Source organism: Chiroxiphia lanceolata, chromosome 14 (genome assembly GCF_009829145.1).
Source record: "Chiroxiphia lanceolata isolate bChiLan1 chromosome 14, bChiLan1.pri, whole genome shotgun sequence".
Taxonomy (NCBI): domain Eukaryota; kingdom Metazoa; phylum Chordata; class Aves; order Passeriformes; family Pipridae; genus Chiroxiphia; species Chiroxiphia lanceolata.
In genome coordinates this window covers 15641691-15663178 of record NC_045650.1, presented here as the reverse complement: position 1 = coordinate 15663178, position 21488 = coordinate 15641691, and the positions used below count along the sequence as shown (strand labels likewise).

General features: G+C 38.7%; 1 protein-coding gene across 6 annotated transcripts in view; it reads left to right on the top strand.

Annotated features, from left to right (window-relative positions):
• Window positions 1–21488, top strand: part of AFF2 (AF4/FMR2 family member 2) — a 336618-nt gene that overhangs the window by 232525 nt on the left and 82605 nt on the right. For all 6 annotated transcript variants that reach the window (XM_032701864.1, XM_032701860.1, XM_032701861.1 and 3 more), the window contains one exon: window positions 8653–8704. In XM_032701864.1, the coding sequence (XP_032557755.1) occupies window positions 8653–8704 (52 nt within the window). The remainder of the gene's footprint in view (window positions 1–8652; window positions 8705–21488) is intronic.

Genomic DNA, 21488 nt, shown 5'->3' with positions numbered 1-21488 from the left:
TGTCCTTCCATATGCACTGTAGAACATTGGATAGATGAGCCAGTCCTGTGTTATTTGTCCCCTGTTGAACAACTTTCTTTAATATATTTTCTGGTATGATTTTTTAAAGTCACCTTTGCAAGTTGCTGTAGAATTATCAATCATTGTTTAACTGTGTGCTAAGTTCCTATAGCCTTTATGTGTAAATATGCCAACTGAAGGCTTGTTTACCAGAGAAAATACTGGTACTCTGGCTAGGAGACAGTTTTAATCAAATATGGTTGGAGTAAGCAGGTGTTTTTCATGTGGAATGTATTGGAAATGAGTATGTATCACAGAAATGGCTCTTGGACTATATATTGCTCTTGATAAATAGCAGAACCCAAAGTTATATCAACCACTGCAGTTCATCAAAGGGAAAATAGTAAAAACTTTGTGCACTATGGCAGAATTTGGCACACTAAAAAAGGGGGGCTCCTCATTTTTATTCTTCAAAAACTCAAAGAATACAAATTTTACACTGGCATTTTTAGAAACTATAAGCCCCTCCCCGTATTTTTCCCAAACCCATACTTTTCTTTGTTCTTGTCTCTCTTTTCTCTCTATTTCCCCCCCCCTTTTTGCTTCAATGATACATCATACTCGGGCCTTGCTAAACAGAGTCGTGTGTTGTGCTGAAGAGTCATTGGACAGTGAGGGAGACACAATGTAATAGAGATTGCACTTTTCTGAGGCAGAAGGCAAACCTGGCGGTATTAGTGTTATTAAGACAAAAATATCAACTCACCATATTGAAACATAAGGATGCTGCTTTTTGTGATTTTTTTTTTTTTTTTAAACTTCCTATCACACTGTTGAAATATTTTGACCCAGTTCTACTCCCATTCTGTTGGAAGTGTTTGGGAGCAGGATTGGAGCTCAGCAGAGATATGAAGTTATTGGATATGCTAGATTATTCTTGCTAAACATACGGATTTCCATCTATGCTTATAATATACAGATAAAAGTTGGCAATAGGTTTCTCCCTCCTCCCAAAGTTCTTGTCTCAACTTTAATGAAACACAAAATGCCTGTCAACAGACAAGTAGTTATAATGCACTTAGTAGCAACTTAATATCTTAGTTGCCTTGAAGAGCTTTTTATACATAGACATTAATGGATGGCTGGATAAAGAAATTCTTCTACTGAAAGAATTAATTTCGCTTAATCCTTTTGAAATTAAGAGATGATGCGGAGAGATGAGTAATGAAGTGCACTCTCTAATTGTGAGGTACCTAATAGATAACCACAGGGGTTACTTCTCTCTCACCAGCTGTAATTACACTAATTACTGATATGGTGCCAGGAACACTAAGGCAGTTTGTGACAACACAAAATGGAGTGTGTCTTAGCAAGACATCTTCCTCCATCAGCTGGGCCAGAGGGAGGCTGACCGTGTTAGGAGGGTAATGTGTGCCCTCTCCCATGGGAGGGAGGAGAACAGGTACCTCTATTGCTCACAGACTGTTTTGCAGTGAAGACAGAAAACCTGACTTCAATTCTTTCTAAGGGGAGGCCATTTCAGTCCATAGAATCATAGAACCAACCAGGTCGGAAAAGACCTCTGAGATCATCAAGTCCAACTTTTGATCCAAATCCACCATGGTTACCAGACCATGGCACTAAGTGTCACATCCAGTCTCATCTTAAAAACTAAGGAGTTGATCTATACCTTAAGCAAAGTAACTCCATTCAGGCCACTGAAATTGCTTAAATGAGCAGAAGTTACTTCTGTGAGTAAGCATTTGCAAGATGAACCTCATCATTGACAAAAATGTAATGAAAGAAAATGGTGGCCGAGGAGAAGGAAAAATTAATAAATTATATTTAAGTCTGTATAAAATTGCTGGACAGAAGGCCCTGACTATTAAGGTAAATGGTGCTTGTAAATTCCATTTAATCTTCTGAGATTTTCTTTTACCATAACTCGAACAATTTCTGAGAGGAAATAATCTGAAGATGACTTGCACATTTCAGCAAGAGAAGGAATATCAGGTTTCAAGATTTATCGATGGGATGTTTTAAAACAAAAGATCTTCTTTTTTCCTTTGGAATTACTCTACCATTTATTTTCATTTCCCCAGTTTTTTTGCTCACTGTATTATGAACTTCTCTGGGGAAATCTATTGTTCGATGTTTTCACACGCACAGGCCCCCTCTTCCCCTTGATAAATGATAAAATTGTGCTCCAGTGTGTGCAACACATTCTTGAAATACATCTGAGTTCCATTATGCAGTTTGTCATTTGCATGATACCTTTTGAATTACCACTCTCAGAGAACCCTTATATACCTTAGAGAAATGCACTAGGAAAATGAAAAACAAGTTCTCTATGAAGTCCACAGGGTGAACCAGCAGAGACTGTGTTGAACTGATGGCCTTATTTCCATGAAAGTTCAGGGGTAGAAAAGGTTGCATCTCAGTGCTAGTCACTGTTTGTATGGATGGTGTTCCCTCCACATCAGTATTGCTGCAAAAAAGAGTAACAAGGGCTTCTTAGCTCAGGGTGGCAATATACTACTTTTTTCAGCTCAAAGGCATTTATTTGATTCCTTCCTGTTCTAGATTTAAGTCTTATTAAGTTTCACGAGTGAAATTTGCTCTTGCAGTTTAAGCTCTGTCTTTAATATCGAACAGAATAACTAGTTGTAGCACATGCTGCTCTAATCTAAAGCACACAAACCTCAATTTAAAATTGTCCTTATCTATCAGTGGAAGGTTGAAGCAGGAGGGAATTCATTCCTTGAAGAGCACCCACATCCTCTATAAACTTCCCTTACCATGCACTGCTTCTCCTTAGCAGCACTTTGCTGTGTCTTTTATGTCACTAGTCACAGTTTCAGCCTTTTCTTTTCAGGTAAATTTAGGCAATACATCCTGCCCCACTAATGGAACAGAAGCATGGTTTCCCCACTGAGGTTGCAAGGACAATGTTAAAGATTTACAAAAACAAATGAGTTAAATATTTAAATAATAAATATATTTTGAAAAGCACAGGAATATTGTATTCCCATTTTACCAGAGGCAAACCTGGCAAGAAAAGAATGGGATGTCTGTATGTCTGGTTAACACCATTGCCTGTTCTCCTTCCTTCCTATTCACAATGCCTTTTAAGCACCTTCTCCTTGAGGAAGCTGTGTCACCAAACATGTTATTATAAACACAGTGGACTCCCAGCCCAGCTCTCCACAAACGGAGCAGGAAGAAATAAATAGCATTCCCAGAAGTCTGCTCTCAGTCCAGACCTTATTCATTTGTAAAAAGCATTTAAATAAGTTAAACGTTAGACCAAAAGGAGAATGTTGAGCTGTTTAAATATTCCTTTAAGAAGTTCAGAATCTTCTATAAAGGTAACTGTAATCGAGTGATATTGCAGTAGTGCTTTTTCAGGGAGGGGATTATCTCGTGTCTCCTAATAAAATTCTCACTTGCTTGGTGACAGGATCCCAAGCCATCAGGTCTGGTGTTCACAAAACACCTGCTGAACTTCACAGTTGGGATGGGCTACAAGTCCTGTTTCAGTGTTCGTGTAGCTGAACTTGGTGAGACCCCAGGGAACTTCAGCCCAAACCCCAGAGCTGAGTTGAAGTTCTGCTGCCTCTGCTACTGCCAGCACTGATGAGTGGGAAAACCTATTCCAGTCACCCCAAAAGTCTTATCAAGTCCGAGGTCATCTCGCTCTGCAGCTTTGCCCACTTGCTCACTATTCATGAAAAAATTTGTCTAAAATTATATTTTATCTGAGTAGTTTATGCTGTAACAACTGTTGGGAGTGGCTGAGGGACTCCATGACTCATTCAAGCTGAACATGGACAGGAAAAGTGTATAAAAAACAGAGTTTGTCCCACTGAGAAACAGAAGCCGTGGTGGGACTTGTGTAATCATTTGACATGGTCTGTTAAGAGAACAGATACAAATTATGAACAGATACTGATGATGTTTAAACTGCTTTATTATCATGTCATATTTTTTTAATTATATTTTTGGAAAATGTGCAAAGAGTCTAAGAGGGAAGATAAAGCTTATTGTGCCAAAAAGTTATAAAAATAGCTCATTCTGATTTTTGCCCGTCTCATAATCTTCTGAGGCCTGATACAAATTGAAGGCTCCTAAAAACAGTATTTTGTTCTTACTATTTCTAGTGAGACTTTTACAGAAATCATCCTAAAAAGCCTTCATTCAGCCATTTGTCTAGCTAAATTTGTAATGTAGAAACAATCTGCTTTGGGAGCCAATTCATCCCTGGAGGAAGTGGTTATTGTAGTCAGTCAATGAGATTGCCCCTACTTACACCACAGATAAATGTGTTGCTTTGTCACAACGTTTCTGCTTTGCAATAATTTCACATTCCAAATTATAAACCTCTGAAAATTGTAGATTATAAATGTGCTGACACAACTTCAACTGTTATAGTAAATGGCATTGCTCTAATAATGAAATAAAAAATCCTACTTAATCCCATTCTTTCCCTAAAGTGGTGTTTTGCATTAGCTATGGATGAAAAGACAAACAAGTACATGTATATTCAATAATAATGTCAGCTGGGTCAGAGAAGAATAGAAAATAAAATTAATTCATAACAGCTCCAGAGATAGCTTTCTGATACAGGCAATTCTCTCTTTGATTTGCCCTCATTGAGAGTATTCGTTGTAATTTTAACATAGCCACCAAATTAGCCTTTTTAATAGCTGTCCTGATCTTAATAACAAATATACTGTGTAATCTCCAGACTGGGTGTTTCTGAGGTGAACAATTATATAGAGCAGAATATATCATATGGGTATTTACAGGGACCTCTCACTCAAGAGGGCCTAATTTCATGTTCAGACCATCCAGACAGTGTCTCAGAGAGCTGTAGATACAGAGCTCTTCTGTCTCAGGGCCTTGAGGCTGAAATGGGTTACCTGTCTAGATATCATAGTGAAATAGTCACCTTGGATTAAGGTTGCTGGCAATCTTAAAAAACCCTTATTGGGCTTTGAGTGCAATCAGATGCTACTTGCTTATAAATGAGAGTTAATAGAAACATTAAACACTACAAGCTACTGTGACCCATGTCTTCAGAATATTAAGTACATTTTAAATTGTGGGAGACCATCTAGGCCTCTGTGTTCTGTAAAATATTGCCTCTTCTAACCAGTATTCTCTGGGAGCAAGCTATTTGATGTCTTCAGCATTCTACTTTCATTTGCACATACTGTGTATTTTTAATTTATTCTCTCGCTTCTCTGGCTACCATATATTTATTGTTGTTACAATACTCAGTTTCTCTTTAATTATTCCATCTGCCAGGAGAGTGTGATGCATTTTGGAATCTGGGTGGTTTAGTTGTTTAACCTTTGAGTTTTGGAACTGAGTGGAATGACATATTCTTCATCTAGCAGAACAGGCTAAGAAGAATTATATACTCCAAGTGATAAGCTTGGAACTGCTAAAGAAATACCAAAATCCAATTTTTTTCCTCTCTCTAGTCATCTAAACATCCATTAGTCTCTTGAAGGGAACTCATAAATCCTGCAAATTTAGTTTATCTGAAACCAACTCTAACAGTTGTCCTTCCTACTAATCATGTTTTATATCAATTTTATATTTTTCAATATTCAATAAACATGTCTTGTGCTTACTGTACTTGTTAGAAAGTGTCTGCAGTAGAGGCTGTATGAGGACAGTTATTAATCAGCCATTTTGGATGGCTGTAGGGTTAGTTTAGTAAGTGTATCAATTTATCTTTTTTATGTTTTCTTCTTTGTTCTTTCCATTTATCCAATATGGAATTTCTCTCGTCCTTTTTGGTTTATTTCTACCAGGGTATGTCAGAAAGGAATTTAACATGTAACAAATGAAAAAAAACCCACAACAACAGAAAAAACCCAACCACCCAATAGCTGAAATTAAAAAAACACACACCACCCTTTGGGTTTCATTCATGAAGAGATCCTTTGCATTATGTCCTCTTAGATCTGTGTTAATATATAACAATAGAGTGCATTATCTAGCAATGCTGCTTTAAAGCAGTGGATAATTTACACATTAAAGTGAGATGTAGGTTTAAAAGTAGGAGTGTAGGATTGAATTAGAGTTAAGAGTCAGAATGATGTAGTCCTGTATGAAAATGGTCTCGGTTTCCTGGGGGTATTGTCCTTCTGGTGTAATGAGACTTGCAGATAACAATCAGGGACTGTGGATAGATGGAGGTACAGTGATACATTGAGAATGGCACAGCAAGTATTGGCTCTGGGGAAACAAATGGATGTGTCTGCTAGATAAACAGCATTAAAAGTTTCTGTTCATCAGCAAAGTCCAGGCCTCTAAAGATTAATAATTCCAGAAAAACAGTGTATTGGGTTTGCATGGCAAGGTTTTGGTAGCAGGGGGGGCTTCAGGGGTGGCTTCTGTGAGAAGCTGCCAGAAGCTTCCCCCGTGTCTGACAGAGCCAATGCCAGATCCAAGACACCCACAACTGGCAAAGGCCAAGCCCGTGGTAGCACATCTGAGATAACAGATTTGAAAAAAGGGAAAAAAATGCTGTGCAACAGCAGCTGGAAGAGGCAAGTGTCAATATGTGAAAGAAAAAGCTCTGCAAGCACCCAGGTCAGTGCAGAAGGAGGGGCAGGACGTGCTCCAGGAGCTGGAGCAGAGATTCCCCTGCAGCCTGTGGTGCAGCCCGTGGTGGGGCAGCTGTGCCCCTGCAGCACATGGGGGCCCACGGGGGAGCAGATCCACCTGCAAAGTGGGATGAGCTGACCCATTCCTCATCCCCCTGCACCAATGGGGAGGAGAAGGCAGAGAAAATTGGCAGTGAAGTTGAGCCCAGGAAGAAGGGAAGCGCATGGGGAGGTGTTTCATGATTTGGTTTTGTTTCTGCTTGTCCTATGCTGATTTCATTACCAGTCTTTCTAATTGATTTCCCCAAATCGAGTCTGGTTTGCCTGTGATGGTAATTGCTGAGTGATCTCTCCCTGTCTGTATCTTGACCCACAAGCCTTTTGTTATGTTTTCTCTCCCCTGTCCGGACAAGGAGGTGAGAGATAGAGCAGCTTTGGTGGGCACCTGGCATCCAGCCAAGGTCAACCCACCACAAATCCTGACTTTTAGAAGATTTTTTTTATCCGTGCTACCGTCGTACTTTTATGGGTTCACGTATTACAGGGAGGCATTGGCCATTTATCAGGATGTTAATGACTAGTAGTTATGTGTCCAGATACTTTGTAACCACTGGGCTGCCCGACAACAGAGGTCACTGGAAGACAGATTACTTACAAACTGGTTTAGAGATCTCCTTCACTTTCTTTTTTTAAGATCACCATCAGGGCTTCAACTACTCTGATATTTCCACATCGGGATTATTGCCTCCTGTTTAAAATTCCTTATATCAGGAGGCTTCCGTGATTTACTCGTAGTCCTCAAACAAAAAAACTTCCTAACAGAGCATCCATTGATTGCTACAGTTATTTAAAGGCTAACAATAAAAAATCATAGACTTCAGTCTCCATCAAGGCAGAAAGGAAACAATAATTGCAATTTGCAAGCCTCCTGCCGTGGGTTAAAGTAGCTCAGGATGGCAGAAAGGGAGCTCCACAATTTTAGTGCCTGTCACAGCTGGGTGAGATGTGCTGATTCATTCACACGTCATTCTGTGATAAGACAATTTGTCAAGGTGAAAAGATGGGTGTGAGGTAGAAGTGTGCCCAAGGAATATCAGCTCTGAGGAGGACCACTAGATAAAAGCATGAATATGTGGGAAGCTGTACAGGAGTGTATTTGATGACTGCTAGTCATGTCTCTTCAGGTTGACAGGCCTCAAAAGAAAAGACCTTTTCTGTCTCTGTAACAGCAAATAATATGGTTTCTTACCCTGTGTATTTTTCCATACCAAAGTCTTGGATTAAAAAAAAAAACAACCAAGTAATATGGGTGGTAATGTGCATTATTCAGCTGTTTCTTCTACCAAAGAAAAATAAAGAGCCATAGGGACAGCCACATCTTTTAGGAGTATCCTTCCCCTTTAATCAAGGGTAGGGAGCAGTCCTGTGAAGTTTCTCTGTATTATAAAATAAATGAGTAAAAATGGGGATATGAACCATCAGATTCCTAGCTTGGAAAATGTTTGCCTTTGGATACTCACAACTGTGAGGTCCCATCAAACCTCAACTGATCACCTCTTCTTCCTGCTATTCTCCATTCTGCATTCCCAGTTTGGTAAGGTGGGGATTGGTACCACTCTCAAAGAAAATCGGTGGTGCCCTAAATAGAGAATGAAACATTAATGACTTTTTCTCAGTTTTTAGCAGCCCCAGAGCTGATTTTCCCTCTGGATTTAGAAATACACATAGGTATATATGGACTAATCCCCATGAGACAATGTGCAAATAGAAGAGGACATGAAAGAGGAGCTGACTGCCAAACTTCATGATGGCTTAGTCTGAAAGTCGTTTGCTCTTCCCCAGCACCACACATAAGGACTAATACATACACACATGGAGTATTCATCAGTTTACTTACCACAGGTCTGATTTTACTTGTGTTGAATGGAAAGAGAACTTTTCCTCTGACTTTGCTGAGGTGTAGATTTAGCCCATTGTATGTCAAGTTAATTCATTAAATGTAATTCTGTGTTGTCTCTCCTTTTTTCAGAATGCTTGAGGATGATCTGAAACTCAGCAGTGATGAAGATGACAATGAACAGGTAAATACATCTGATGTAAAACCACAGACCTTATAATCTGACAGTTATTTCATTGGTTGGATCTGATCATGTGTTGGTTTACTATATTTGCATCAAAAGCATTTTGGGGCACTGCAGAATCCATTATCTAAAGTCTTGTTTGCTTCCTTCCCATGGGAGGAAGCTTATTCTCAAATAGAAATGCATTTGGGCAGTTTTGTTTGTAAAGTTTGTGAAGTGAATTAAATGAAACCAAAACATGTCTTACTAACCTTGGAATTAGAGACCACACGTGGCATCACCCATGTCAGCCAATGTATTCTGAATTTCTGTCCTCCATGGTACCAAGTTAACCAGGGAACAGCCTCCACTTGCTTTGCACTCAATTTCTGAATTGACAAGCTTTCTGGAAGTGGGTGTAAAATGACTCCATCAGACCACAAAGACAACTACAGAGTTGGCTTGTGCTTTGCAATTCGTTTATACAATTGCACACAAGAAGATTGGGTCCATAAGTTTTTGTTCCAGTCAGTGAGTAAAGGGTTGGGAGTCCACAGCCAGTAGTCCAGTGATTCCCATTTGTGAGAGCGAAAAATCCTCAGCATGTAGCTGTAAATCAATACTGAAAGTCTTTCAACCTACTTGGGATGTTAATGAAGAATCATTTTCAGAAAACTGGCTCATGTCATTCTCTATGCTTCCCACTTTATAAATATTTATGGATAATACTGGGAAAGAATGCTGTTTAAATTCATATTCTCAAAATTCTTATCAGAAGAAAAATGAAACTTTGGGTTAAATTCATCCTTCATTTGACTTTATATATGCAATAGCCTCAAATGTTTAAATTTCAGCAATAGAGAGGAAAGTAATGCTATAATTCAGCATAGGATCATCTGTTCAGTCTGGGAAATGTTAACAATAAGTGAGTCTTTCTTTCTTATTTATTTTTAAACCACCTAAATGTTCTCCTTCACCCTACCTAATCCATCCTTTAGGGTCATGCCAGGAAAGATTTACCTTCTGGTGAAAATTGACCCCTTATTCATACAAGTCAGTATTTTTTAGCACTGAGTTAGACTTGCACTCTCATCTGAAACCAAAGGGTCAAAATCTTGTACTTGTGCAATGTGCTGTTGTGCAAACCTGCTGGCTTATGACACCTTCAGGTTTCCTGATCTACTGGAAATTTGCCCAAATAGTCCTGCAAAATGACATTGTGATACTGAGATGCCTAAAATATAGAAATAGAAATATATTATCGGGTAGCAGTTACTGTTGTTTTCTTCAGCTGCTCCTCATCAGACTTGTGCTCCAGGCCCTTCCCAGCTCAATTGCCATTCTAGCAGGGAGGGAAAAGATTAAAACTCTCAGCTCAAAACCATTCTAACAGTTTATGCAGCGTTTCTATAAGGAAATGGAATCATTGTCTTTACAGTCTTTATGATTTCTTTCTGCTATAAGCTGGCAGCCAATGTGAAACATGAGCTAGCTTTTACTCATTTTTGTTAATAAAAACACAGTAGGTAAAAATCAAGTTTGTTTCCTTGATTTCTACTCTTGTTTCAAGAAAATTGAAATTCTTTGAGAACAGTGGTCAGTAGGGAACTCTAGGATTTGTCCTTTGAGAATTGCTAGGGACCCTTCATATTTTACATGGCAGGGCAGTAGTGACACTGATCCATAGATGCACTTTGATCTCAACTTTTAGTGAAGGTCTACAGTATGTGGAGAGAGTTTGATCTATCAGCCTGTCTTGTGAGACTACCAGTAGTCCATTTGTCATGGTGGAAGATTGTTAGGAGCTTGGCTGCAAGAAACAAAGCTCTTCTGTCTTCCTCCCTCACTCGTATGAACAAGCACCCTTATTTATGAACTGTACTGCAGTTCTTTAGGGGTCCATGGGCCTCACACTCTTTCAGGTGTTAATCTTCCTTTTCTCCCCGCTGCTGAGGAGGAACACAACACACATGATAACTCAGGTCAGTGATGTAACTAAGAGTTTTGGCATTCACCTTTCAAACCTAATTTAGAATAACTGGAAATTGCTCCTAAAAGTTATGAACGTGATTTGGAGAAGCCTCCTTAGTATAAGTGTTAGGTCTCTTTTGGTTGAGGCACACATGATGATGGCCTAGCAACATATCACCAAGAAAAAGATTCCTGAAAGGAGGCTGTACACTTTAATTTCATCCCAGAGGGCTTAAGAGGCTTCAGCAAGTGAGAGCTGACTGGAAAACCAACCTACTAGTGCCAAACTGCTGCAAATTGCATAGAACCTTGTGGGTTTATTTTCCTGTTAGCCTTCTGGTAGCTGTGGGCCTGATGCAGAAGTTGTCAAGTGAATTTCTTTGGGCTGTGACATGCAGGAGGTCCAGTGAGATGTTCATTGCAGGTCCCTTCAGTCTTCAGGTCTGTAAAGCTTTGGACCATATCGATCATTGCAGATAGAGCATGAGGCAAGTTACAGTCACTCCACCCCAGCTGCAAACTCCTGTTACCACTTTTTGGGCCTTCCAAGGAGAGATTCATTTACCACCTGCATCTAACACATGTAAACACAACCCACAGTGTCTTCAGTGCAGACACTGGAGGTGGCCATATGACACATGCTTTGTCCCATGGACAAAATGCTGGTTCTTATGTCTCATTGTGGATGATTTGGGATTAAAGATTAGAGACGCACAGAAAACGATGGGTTAGATCTGGAATCAATTTTCATTTACAGCTGAGAAGCAGTTATTGATGCTGTGCTCACAGTTCAATAAAAGATCTAAAGACACAGACCTTGTGTTTCTCTTTCAATATAAGCAGCATAATCAGTGTCAAATGTTTTTACAAAGAAAATTGTATTGACAGTTTTATTAAAATTGCTGTCTTTAAAGTTTTAAGTTATCCACAATTTGACCTACTCGAATGGTTTTTAATATGCACACTGACCAACTCAATAGATTTTTATGTCACATATTTATACCAGGTACACATCTGTTTAATGTATTATTTGAGAGATACTGTTACATTTAAGCATTGCCTGGTTTGCAAACTCTTGTGGTATTGTCACTGAGAGGAAGGTTGGAACATACATCAGTGTTGCATTCAGGAGTCCTATTGCACAGTATGCTCAGACTGGCTACAAAAGATACAGTCCAGGCAGATGACAGGCATGCTGTTATTAAAACCATTAGATAACAAGGCATTTCAGAGATGCTAATGTTAACACTCTTCTCTGAGGAAGGACAGAGCTTTTAGATGGCTTCATTACTCTGTTAAAAAAATACATCAGAAATTAGGAAGAGTAGTGAAGGTTTTTAATTAGTAGCTCAGTTCAGCTAAAAGAGCTTAGATAAAACACAGGTTAGTATTTTTGTTCTCTAAAGCACCTCTGTATAATTCAAATTAGCTTTGAGCTCAAAGGCATCCAAATGAGTTGTGCCTGGATACAGTATTTTAAGTAGCTGTAGTGTACCCAATTTTCTTTAACCAGCTCCTCTTTGTTCTTCTGCCTAAGGAATAGTCCTGTTAACCTTTTAAATGTGTACTTAATTTAAAGCACATTGCTAGTGTTCTGTGTGTTTTTGAACCAAAAAAACTTTGATACTAGTTACAGAACTGCTCCATTTTCAGTATTTTATGTGTATAGTGGTTTTGGCAAAACAAATCAATAAGATGTTTCTTCTATTTGATTTTTTTTCTTCCTTCCCTTAGTAATTACCACTTTATTGCCACTTCTTTAATAACCCTACAAGCATAAGACATGCATGTAATTCATGGCCCTGCTCTATCATTTGTATTTTACACAAAGATAATTCTTTTTTGCTAGGTTAGTATTAGGTAATTCCATTCAAAATGTTTGACTTCGTATCTGAGTCTGAAAAGGTGATCAGCCATAGGCTGAGCTTTGAATTCTTAAAATGCCTGCTAAGCTTTCAAAACCTTTATTCAGGTTAATTTTTTTAAAAGTTTATGAAGTTCTAAGGCATAATATGCCTTTATCATATCACGTAAACACTTTTTGAAGTGCAACAGTGACCACTTTCCTTGTAACAATAGATATCCTTTCCTGTTGTATTTTTTCCCAGTTTTTAGCTGCATCCTGAACAAGCTGTTTACCTCCCCAAGGTTTCTCTGCGTTTCCATTTACTTTGTTATCAGCAGAAAGGCTGAAGAACAGCTCTTCAGTAATGACATCAATACTGCACACACAGTGAGAGAGGTCATCTTGTCAAAGCTATAGAAAAATCAGATGGATTAGGATGAAACTAGGTGCAAAATAACTTTGATAGAGTCTTTTAATGTAAACAGTTTATCTGTCATTGGGTTCCATTGAAATCCCAGAGAGGTGCAGCATCAGTTGTAGCCACAGCAGCATGTGTTTTGATAAAGAACACACATTCCAGTGTTTAAGATCTGCAGTCACATTTTATAATTGTAGGGAAATGTTTTCTTTAAGCCATTAATGAAAACAAAAACTATTAGGATAATACAGTCGTTCTCCAACCTTGTCAGTCTTTAACCATGAAAAATCCTTTCATGCGTATATGTCCCTCCTTGCCGCCTCAGTCCATTTTAATTGGTATTCAAATTATTTTTGATTTGAACACTAGTTGAACAACACTAATTGAAACAGCAATGTATCATCAACTGTGTAAGTTAATACTCCAGCTTCTGTTAGGCAAATCTTTGGAAGTAAGAGATTTGATGACTGACATGTCTAAGGTTATAATTCACATGGTAATGATGTAGGTTCATATCATTTGTTTATTATCAGCAGAAGCTTTCAGTAACAGCTCTGAGATCTGGGCTGAGCCTTTCTGCAGAAAGCACTGCACACCACTAAAATACACGGTGTTATCAAAAGCTTTTAACTTGTTCAAATTCACAGAATCACATGTGATTTTTTTTCCACACGTGTTGTTATTGTGGAGGTCATCCATCAGTGAGGAAGGGGATTAATTCAGCCCTCAGGAAAAATGGTTGCTCTAGAGTGCACAGTACTACAGATCAACAAGAAGGAATTTGCCCCTGCAGGTCCTGCCCAGACCAGGAGCTGGAGCAGCTCCATCCCTCCCACCAACTCACCTTTTCCATGGGTTCACACTGGCAGCTCGGAGGCTAAAAAACCGTCCCCCACAGTACAGAAAACAATACAGGAAAAGGAAATACTGGCAGGCAGGCAGCCCTAAGAAAGTGGGAATTAAATGCCTTAGTTGAAAAGAAGTTTTACATGATACATTCTCCAGAAGTCCTCTCCTCACTTCCACACAAGCAGGCACTCCATAGCCCCTCAGTGCTCTCTTTAGCAGGTGATGCTCTTGGCTTTGTTTTTCACGATACCAGCCTGAAGCTGCCAAGCTCTGTCAGCCACACTGTAAGACATCATTCTCCTCAAGGAAAGCTTTAAACACCCCTGATGCCTCTGTCACTAGTTAAATAGAGGTTGTTCCTCAGTACAGCTATAAGGACCAGATCCTGGAGATCTGCCAGCCTTTTTGGACTGGGAGGGAGGAGGGAGATGCAGCTTTCAGTCTGCAGGATGGGCCGTGTACTCTGTGTGTGTATGCATGGTTGTGCACACAACTTTTTGTAAAGGAGTTTTTATTATAAGGATGGAAGCAAATTCATTTCCCCAGGGTCCCTTGCTGTGTATACTACTTATGCAAAAGCCCTGTATTGTTCTGGCAACAAAGCAGAGGCAGCAGCAGGTGAGATAATTGGTCAACCCCAGCATTGTTGTTGAGAGAAAAGCCAGACTTGGTCACGCTGTCCTGTAAAAAAATCTGAAGTCTGTGATACCTGCAGGCCCTCTCAGTACTCAACGCTCACTAATCTGACCACACAGGACACATTTATCTCCCTTTTCTCCTCGAAAGGAGAGTGTGATTGTTATCGTGAATGTCTTTTGAAGCATTTTGGTAAAGAATGTGTCTGGCTTTCTTACACTGGCCATCTGCAGTGTCACTCTTCTGTAAAAGCCCGAGCAACCATCTGTGAACTTCAGAATCTGAATTCCTGGGAGTTTTTTACACCAGTAGAGGATAGTGCTAGTGCTGGGTTTGAGACAGGGAGGATTGCAGAAGGCTGAAGGAGGAACTCATAGGTGGCCAGAACAAGTGTAAAGTAGGTGCTGAAAAGGGCATGATAAATCCAGTAATTAGCTTCTGTCAACCAGAATAAGGGGAGAAGAAGTGAAAGTTGATCTCCCCTGGAGGTATTCCAGGAGGAGAACAGTAATGGAAACTAAACACCTTAATTTTTCTTACGATAAATTCATCTGCCACTGCAAGGTTTGCTGGGGTTGGAGGTGCTCCGTTCTGTGCTGGCAGGATGAATCTTCCCAGAACAGATCTGCCTGTGCACAGGGACAGGTCAGGACCACTGTGAGACAGTGCAATTGATTTGAGCAGGGTGCTCTCATGGAGTGTGTGCCTGCTTTACAAAATTACCAATTTCATGGCAATACTATTAAGTATAATTTTTGGAGCTGTGCAATTTAGTAATTGGCTAAGTCATCTGAGCAATGTACTAAACTGGACCAAGGTCAGCAAAGAGTTATTTCATGTGGGTTTGCCTCTGTTGTCTCTGCTGCCTGCTTGTAATAGATTTAACATTCAGTATAGATGTAGTGTTCAGTGTAAATTAAAATCCTTAAAGTCTTTAGTACTGTGCAGGAAATAAATGGGCAGGATGAACAGTAGCACCATCAGTTCACTGCCACTGCTGGTACTCTGTGACTCTGCCCTTTTGCTTCTCAGGTCTAGGGAACTATTCATTTGTTTAGAGTGGGGAGAAGACTAAGGATAGGTTGGACTCCCAAAGGAATGAGATAAAGGCCTTTGCCACAAAGGAAAATCTGAGGGCATAAACTGCAGATAAGCTGTTTCCGAAGTGTCTGCCTGTCCTACTTTCCATTTTGGCAAAGAAAGTTATATGAACATTACAAAATTAACAATTGGATATTACATTCTAAAAGTACACCTGGTGCATCTGTCTATCTATCTATCTATCTGTCTGTCTGTATTTACACACTGTAATTATAAGACTGCAGAATTCATCCCTGTTCAGGTTAAGTTTCAGAGATACAAAGGATTGTTCTCCTGCCAGAACTGGGAAACTGAAGAACACACAGGTTGTTGTGACTGTCTGCAGCTGGACAGTAAGGTCACAGGATATTCCTTGAAACAAGCCTTTTGCTGCTTATTTCTTGAAGGAGTTTAGAGAAGACTTTTTGTTTCTCTTATAAATGTTTCCTGACCTTTTCTGTGTTTCTTTTGCCTCCTCAGTTTTTTAATCATGCAATTAACATGTTGAAATGCGGCTATGGAGTAAACCTGACAAGTAATGGATTTTTTTATTATTTATTAGCCATCTGGAGAATTGAACCAAACACACATTTTAGAAAAATCATAAGTAAATAAGACGATGACAAATACTGAGTTTTATTCTCAGCTAGATCCTTTATATTTTCACAATAGGATTATCATCCACTAAGACTTGGTCATTTGTAATCAATTTGTAACAAATTATTTACTAGGAAATGATGTTTCAGACCAGAATTTCAATTTTGATTTTTTTTCTTAAACATGGACCATTCAGTACTATATTCCCAACTTCTTCTGTCATGAGGGATTTATCATTGTTTTCCAAATAAAACAAATTCTTATGAAAAATCAGGCCAAGCTCTAGCCAGGAGTGCTGTTCTCTGCCACAGAACTCTGCAATGACCAAATCAAATAGTATTGTGGGAGCATTTAAATCTTCTTCATGAGACATTGGTTAAGATTTTTCATTGCACACTTCCTTAGTTTGATTTCCACCATTGGCCTGATGGAAAACAGGGATTTGGAAAAAATGCTGACAGAAGCCCAAATATATCTGTGGTGTTGCTCAATTAAAAGCATTTTGCTTACATCAAGGATGAAGGTGACTCCTAAACCACAGACAGACTGTTTTAGATTTGGTCACTTAAACTCTGTTTTTCATTTTGCCCAGCCTCCACTGCAACTATTGAAATGAAATTTCCAGTGTTTCAAGTATTCCTGAGCATCTCTCTGTGAAGCCATGAAGGTTACTGCATTGCTCAAAGCAAAGATGAGGAGCTCTCTGTGGTTCACACACAGCGAGAGTTCAATGAACCGTTCTGATTTGTGGGTACCACATGCTTGGTGACTTGATATTTCAAAAAAATGGATTTTAGCTGATCCATCCCACGTATTTGACTTCTGAAGGAAAAATGCTCATTTTCTAAAATTATAACGTGAGAAGGAGAGTATCTTCTCCATTGTTTTTGGTCCTGGATGCAGTGTTGTTGGGCTTTTTGTCCTCGAGGTGAGACAGAATCGAAACATCACACACAGAATCTCAAATACAAGGTTGCCAACTTCATGTCAAAGGCAATTAGCAAGAAAGAAATAGAATCTCCTCTGTTGACATTAGGGGACAGGTAGAGGAGAGTGTAACCAAACAAGTAAAGAAGGAAAAAAAATAAGGAACACAACACACATATTTATACACATACTGATCCATCAGCCCTTGTTTTTGGGCTCTCTGATTCTCAACACAATCCTGGAGGGTTTGTTTGCTACACACCATGTTCTCCTCCTCCACAGGAAGTTGTATTTAGCACTGTGTCATTACAGAATCAGAACACAGTGCAGTGGAGTTGGTAAGTCATGGTTCTGGGTTTGTTACTTAGGGTAATGAGGCATTGTGTATGAGTAAGAGCATGGTATAACTTCCAAAACAAAGTATACTCTACAAGGAGCTATAGATATATAGATATATGTAACTACATATATAATTCAACTAATGTGGAAAGCATCTTTGTTTTTATTGTGTTGTTGAATTGAGTCTCTGAGGAGTCTCTTCTATACCTACAGGACAGGAGAACAGCATGGTGGGTTGTAAACGTACTTGGGTAGAGTCACTTGGCTATTCACCCAGGCAGAGCTGGTTAGAAACTGGGAGATAAACCTGATTTGCAGCATGGAAAAAGGGGAAAAGTTGAAGCATGAAGGTCTTCCTTCTGCCAACACATTCAATGGCAGGAAGTGTCATCTGTCTTGCCCTAAGACACACCTTGAGGCTCAGCAATTGCCTTAGGTGTCTGATCAGTGCCTCTGGATTAAGAGGGTGAGGAGACATTCTTTAAAAAATTTTTTGTCTAATCTCAATTTCTCAAAATCAAGCAATTTTCCATGAAAATCCTGGATTTTCAGTTGTGCACTGGAAAATATTTTTTTCCTTGGATAGCAGACACTTCCCTTGTAATACTTCACCAAAAATATAATTTGCCTTTTGCAGATACCAACTATTTCACTTTTTTATTTTTGAGCCATCCTCTTATGAGTTCATTCTCATCAGAGCTTTGTGATGTAGGAAAGTTGTGCTGACTGGAATACTTTTTCTGGTTCATTCTATCCGAAAGCCAGTCTGCTAATTGATAGGAATGAGGAAAAGCATGATTTTTCCCATTTTATAGTCCTTGTGCACAATCTATAAGCAGTTTTTGCTTATTCCCATGTTTAATCTTTTGTGTAATAATTAAATACCTGCTAACAAAATAAGTTTATGGGTAAATCCACACTGCAGAAAGCACAGGAAAGCACAATATAGCTGGTTTCTCAACTAATGGTAAAACAACTAGCACCAAAATCAGGTGTAGAGGTAGGAGTCATTCATAGCTAAAATATCACAGTAAAACATCCCTGGGCAAATATTCTCTGTGTCTTACTGCTTTCCATGTATTTTCATCTTCTTCCTTCTTATTCAACACTGGAGTCAGCTGTTGAAATAAGGTCTCAGAGAGCAGAAGCACAATTATGGAGAGGCCATAATTGTTAAAAAAAAATCAGAAGAAAATTACAAATTAAAGTAGAATGATTGTCTAGTTCACACTGGCTTCCATTTTCTAATCATCCTAAATTATTTTAATGCATGTTTTCAAGCTCAAAATTAGCAAAGGTCCCATGATGTAATTCTCCTAACACCCATTAAATATTACGTTATACCAGTCCAAATTCATTCCAATCTTTTGCAGCATCATCTCTCACTCAGGGCACATATATCGTGGTTTAGGGACCTTCTACCTGCTCTGTTTCTAGATAGTGCTTTTAATACACGAAGTTTAAGAATCATTGTGAAGTTAAAACCAGTTTCTTACTTGTAAAGGCCTAGATAAAAAAAATATAAGATTTAAAAAATAACTCTTAAAACATGTTTGTCTTTGAAATACCTTAAATTAATAATCAAAAGCTTGCATCAAGTCTAAAACAAATCAAACTCAGTCATGAAGATGAGAAACAGGAATTATTAACTGAGTAGCAAGGATGATGGAGACTCAATGAGATCATTTTGTTCAAAGATTAAAGGCGATGAACACTGAAATAGTTGAGGAGGATGGCTATGAACACATCTGACTAGAGCTGCTAAATTCAGTAATGATCAAAAGTTAATTATCAAAGCACAGAGAACTACTCAACACAGACAATTTGAGTCAATAGCTAAGCAGCCCAGAAAAGAAGTAATTTGGAAGAAGTATTTTCCTGTAATGAAGTTATATAAAAGACGTACATTTCAAAGAAACCTGCCTAAAACAAGATTGCATTCTTCCTGATCAGAGAAAAATAATTAGCTCTAATTGACAGACCTGCTGCACACCAAATATTTTCAAACAACGTGTTTCTGCATCAAAGCCTAGTGTGTAGAGTTGCTCAATGTCACTTTGATTTTGCCTTCCTTTATCTTCCACCACTGGGCATGCTCATGATATCACAACAAACATGCTTTGAAAAATGAAGGCGCAACACCTACAAGACAAATAAAAGCAGAAGGACAGATCCTGGATTTCTTTCTCAGATGGAATCCCTGATGTGTTCTGCGCTGTGTTTAACATCACCCTGATCCCACTCAGAGGCAAAGTGAATCATTTGTAATAGGAAATGACCAGTTGCCTAATTATCCAACATTAAACTAGGCTGGCATGTAGATTAACCTGAGCATTTACAATGTTTTTTCACTTTTGTATAGGCAGCCATATGTGTGGAGGACACTCTCCCTCAAGCATGTGCCTTTTCTTAAGAGTTAGGAAAGTGTCTTTTCCTCATAGCAAAGGAAAGAAAATGTGGAAATCCTCTATTTAAAAATCTAAGGAAAGATACATGCTAGAATGTCCATGGTCCAAGAAAATAAAATATATCTATAATTTTTTACTTTCTAAAGCTGCTCCATTTCTTTCAGCGTAAACAGATGCCATCGATATAGCTAAGTGGTCAAAAATCAAACATCCAGTTTAGACTCTGCTCTTTAATATTCTATGACTTTGACATTGGCAGTTCTCACTCCCTGAAATATCTTCATCTTCTTTAATCTTTCATGTAAACAGTTTAGTTCACACCATCACGCACATGCTCTCCAGAATATCTTCTGCTGTATTTTGTATTAAACCGACTGCATTATCATTATTTACTTGTGATCCTAGACACTCTTCACTCTTCTGTTTTCTCTTCTTCCGCTCTATTTTGATACCAGGTTTTGTGTAGTGGTTTTTGAATAATTCAGGGGGAAAAAAATTGATTTAGATGCAAGTTTCACATGCTTGAACTCAGAATTGTTATAGTCCAGCTATTTGGTATATAGTCAAGCAAAATACCACCGTAAAGTCAAAAAGAACATATGACATTGTGGAAGGATGTTTATGAGCTTTAAAAACAATTTTAGTTTCCTGCAGGATGGGACTACAACTTGGCATTTAGTGGGAGGCTTGGGGAACTGAAATGCCACTTTTGATGTGTTTTAATCCATTTAAAATGAAGCATTTGTGTGTCATTACATGTAGTTTATTACTTAGAAAGTTTCTTAATAACATGCTTCTGACTCTGCATTTGCGATTGGCCACTGAAAAAGGGAGATTTGGGAGAGAATTATTGGAAGGAGACGAAATTCACATATCTCACTATTGAGGCAGGGACCTCATTTCATCATAGGCTTGTTTGAGACTGCATAATTAGGTTTGGGTCTGTAACAGTTGTGCAATCTGAAGTTTAGCATTTCCTGAGGTTGAAGTGTTTTATTTAGCACCCCTACTGTACAATTGATGTAATTGTTTCCTATCATGCATTCATTGATTTATTCTTTAGATGGAAAATATAATCCAAATGAAACAAACACATTTTTCTTAACATGCTGGGAGTCAGCCTGGAGGGTTGCTGTTGCCCCATCCAAGCTCTTATAAGCTCTCATTCTTTCTCCCAAATTTTAAGCTCATTAACAGGGATTTCCATGGATTTAAACATGGATTTTGCCTTTGCTATCCTTGGAGACAAAAGTGCCAAAACAGCAGGTATTTTCAAAAACTAGCCCCATCACAGAGCCCAAAGGAAAACTCATTCTGGCAAAATTTGGAACCCAGTTTCAAATGGTCCCAGAGGTTTCAAAAGTTCATCAGTTTTCATAAAGGATTTAATTTGTCAAGGCTTATGTGAGCATTTTTCAGAACCACTAATATTAGCTGGTGCTGTGTAGAAACCATTTTATTTCCATCCCTAAGCATAACAGAGGTTAAAGTTCCTCACCAAAATCCTTCTTTTAATTCTCGGTAAGCTGCATAAAAATATCTCTAAAGGTAATTAGGAACTAGAACTCTCCTTCCTATAATAGGTTTATGGATCAGTTGTCTTAATTCTGCCTTTCACCACTCTCCATGCTTGTAATCTCACTAACCATCTGACTGCCTTCCACGTTTAAATCTATTACAGTCTGGTTCTGCAAACACTAGGAGGAATTCTCCAAAAGGATAAGACAACACTAG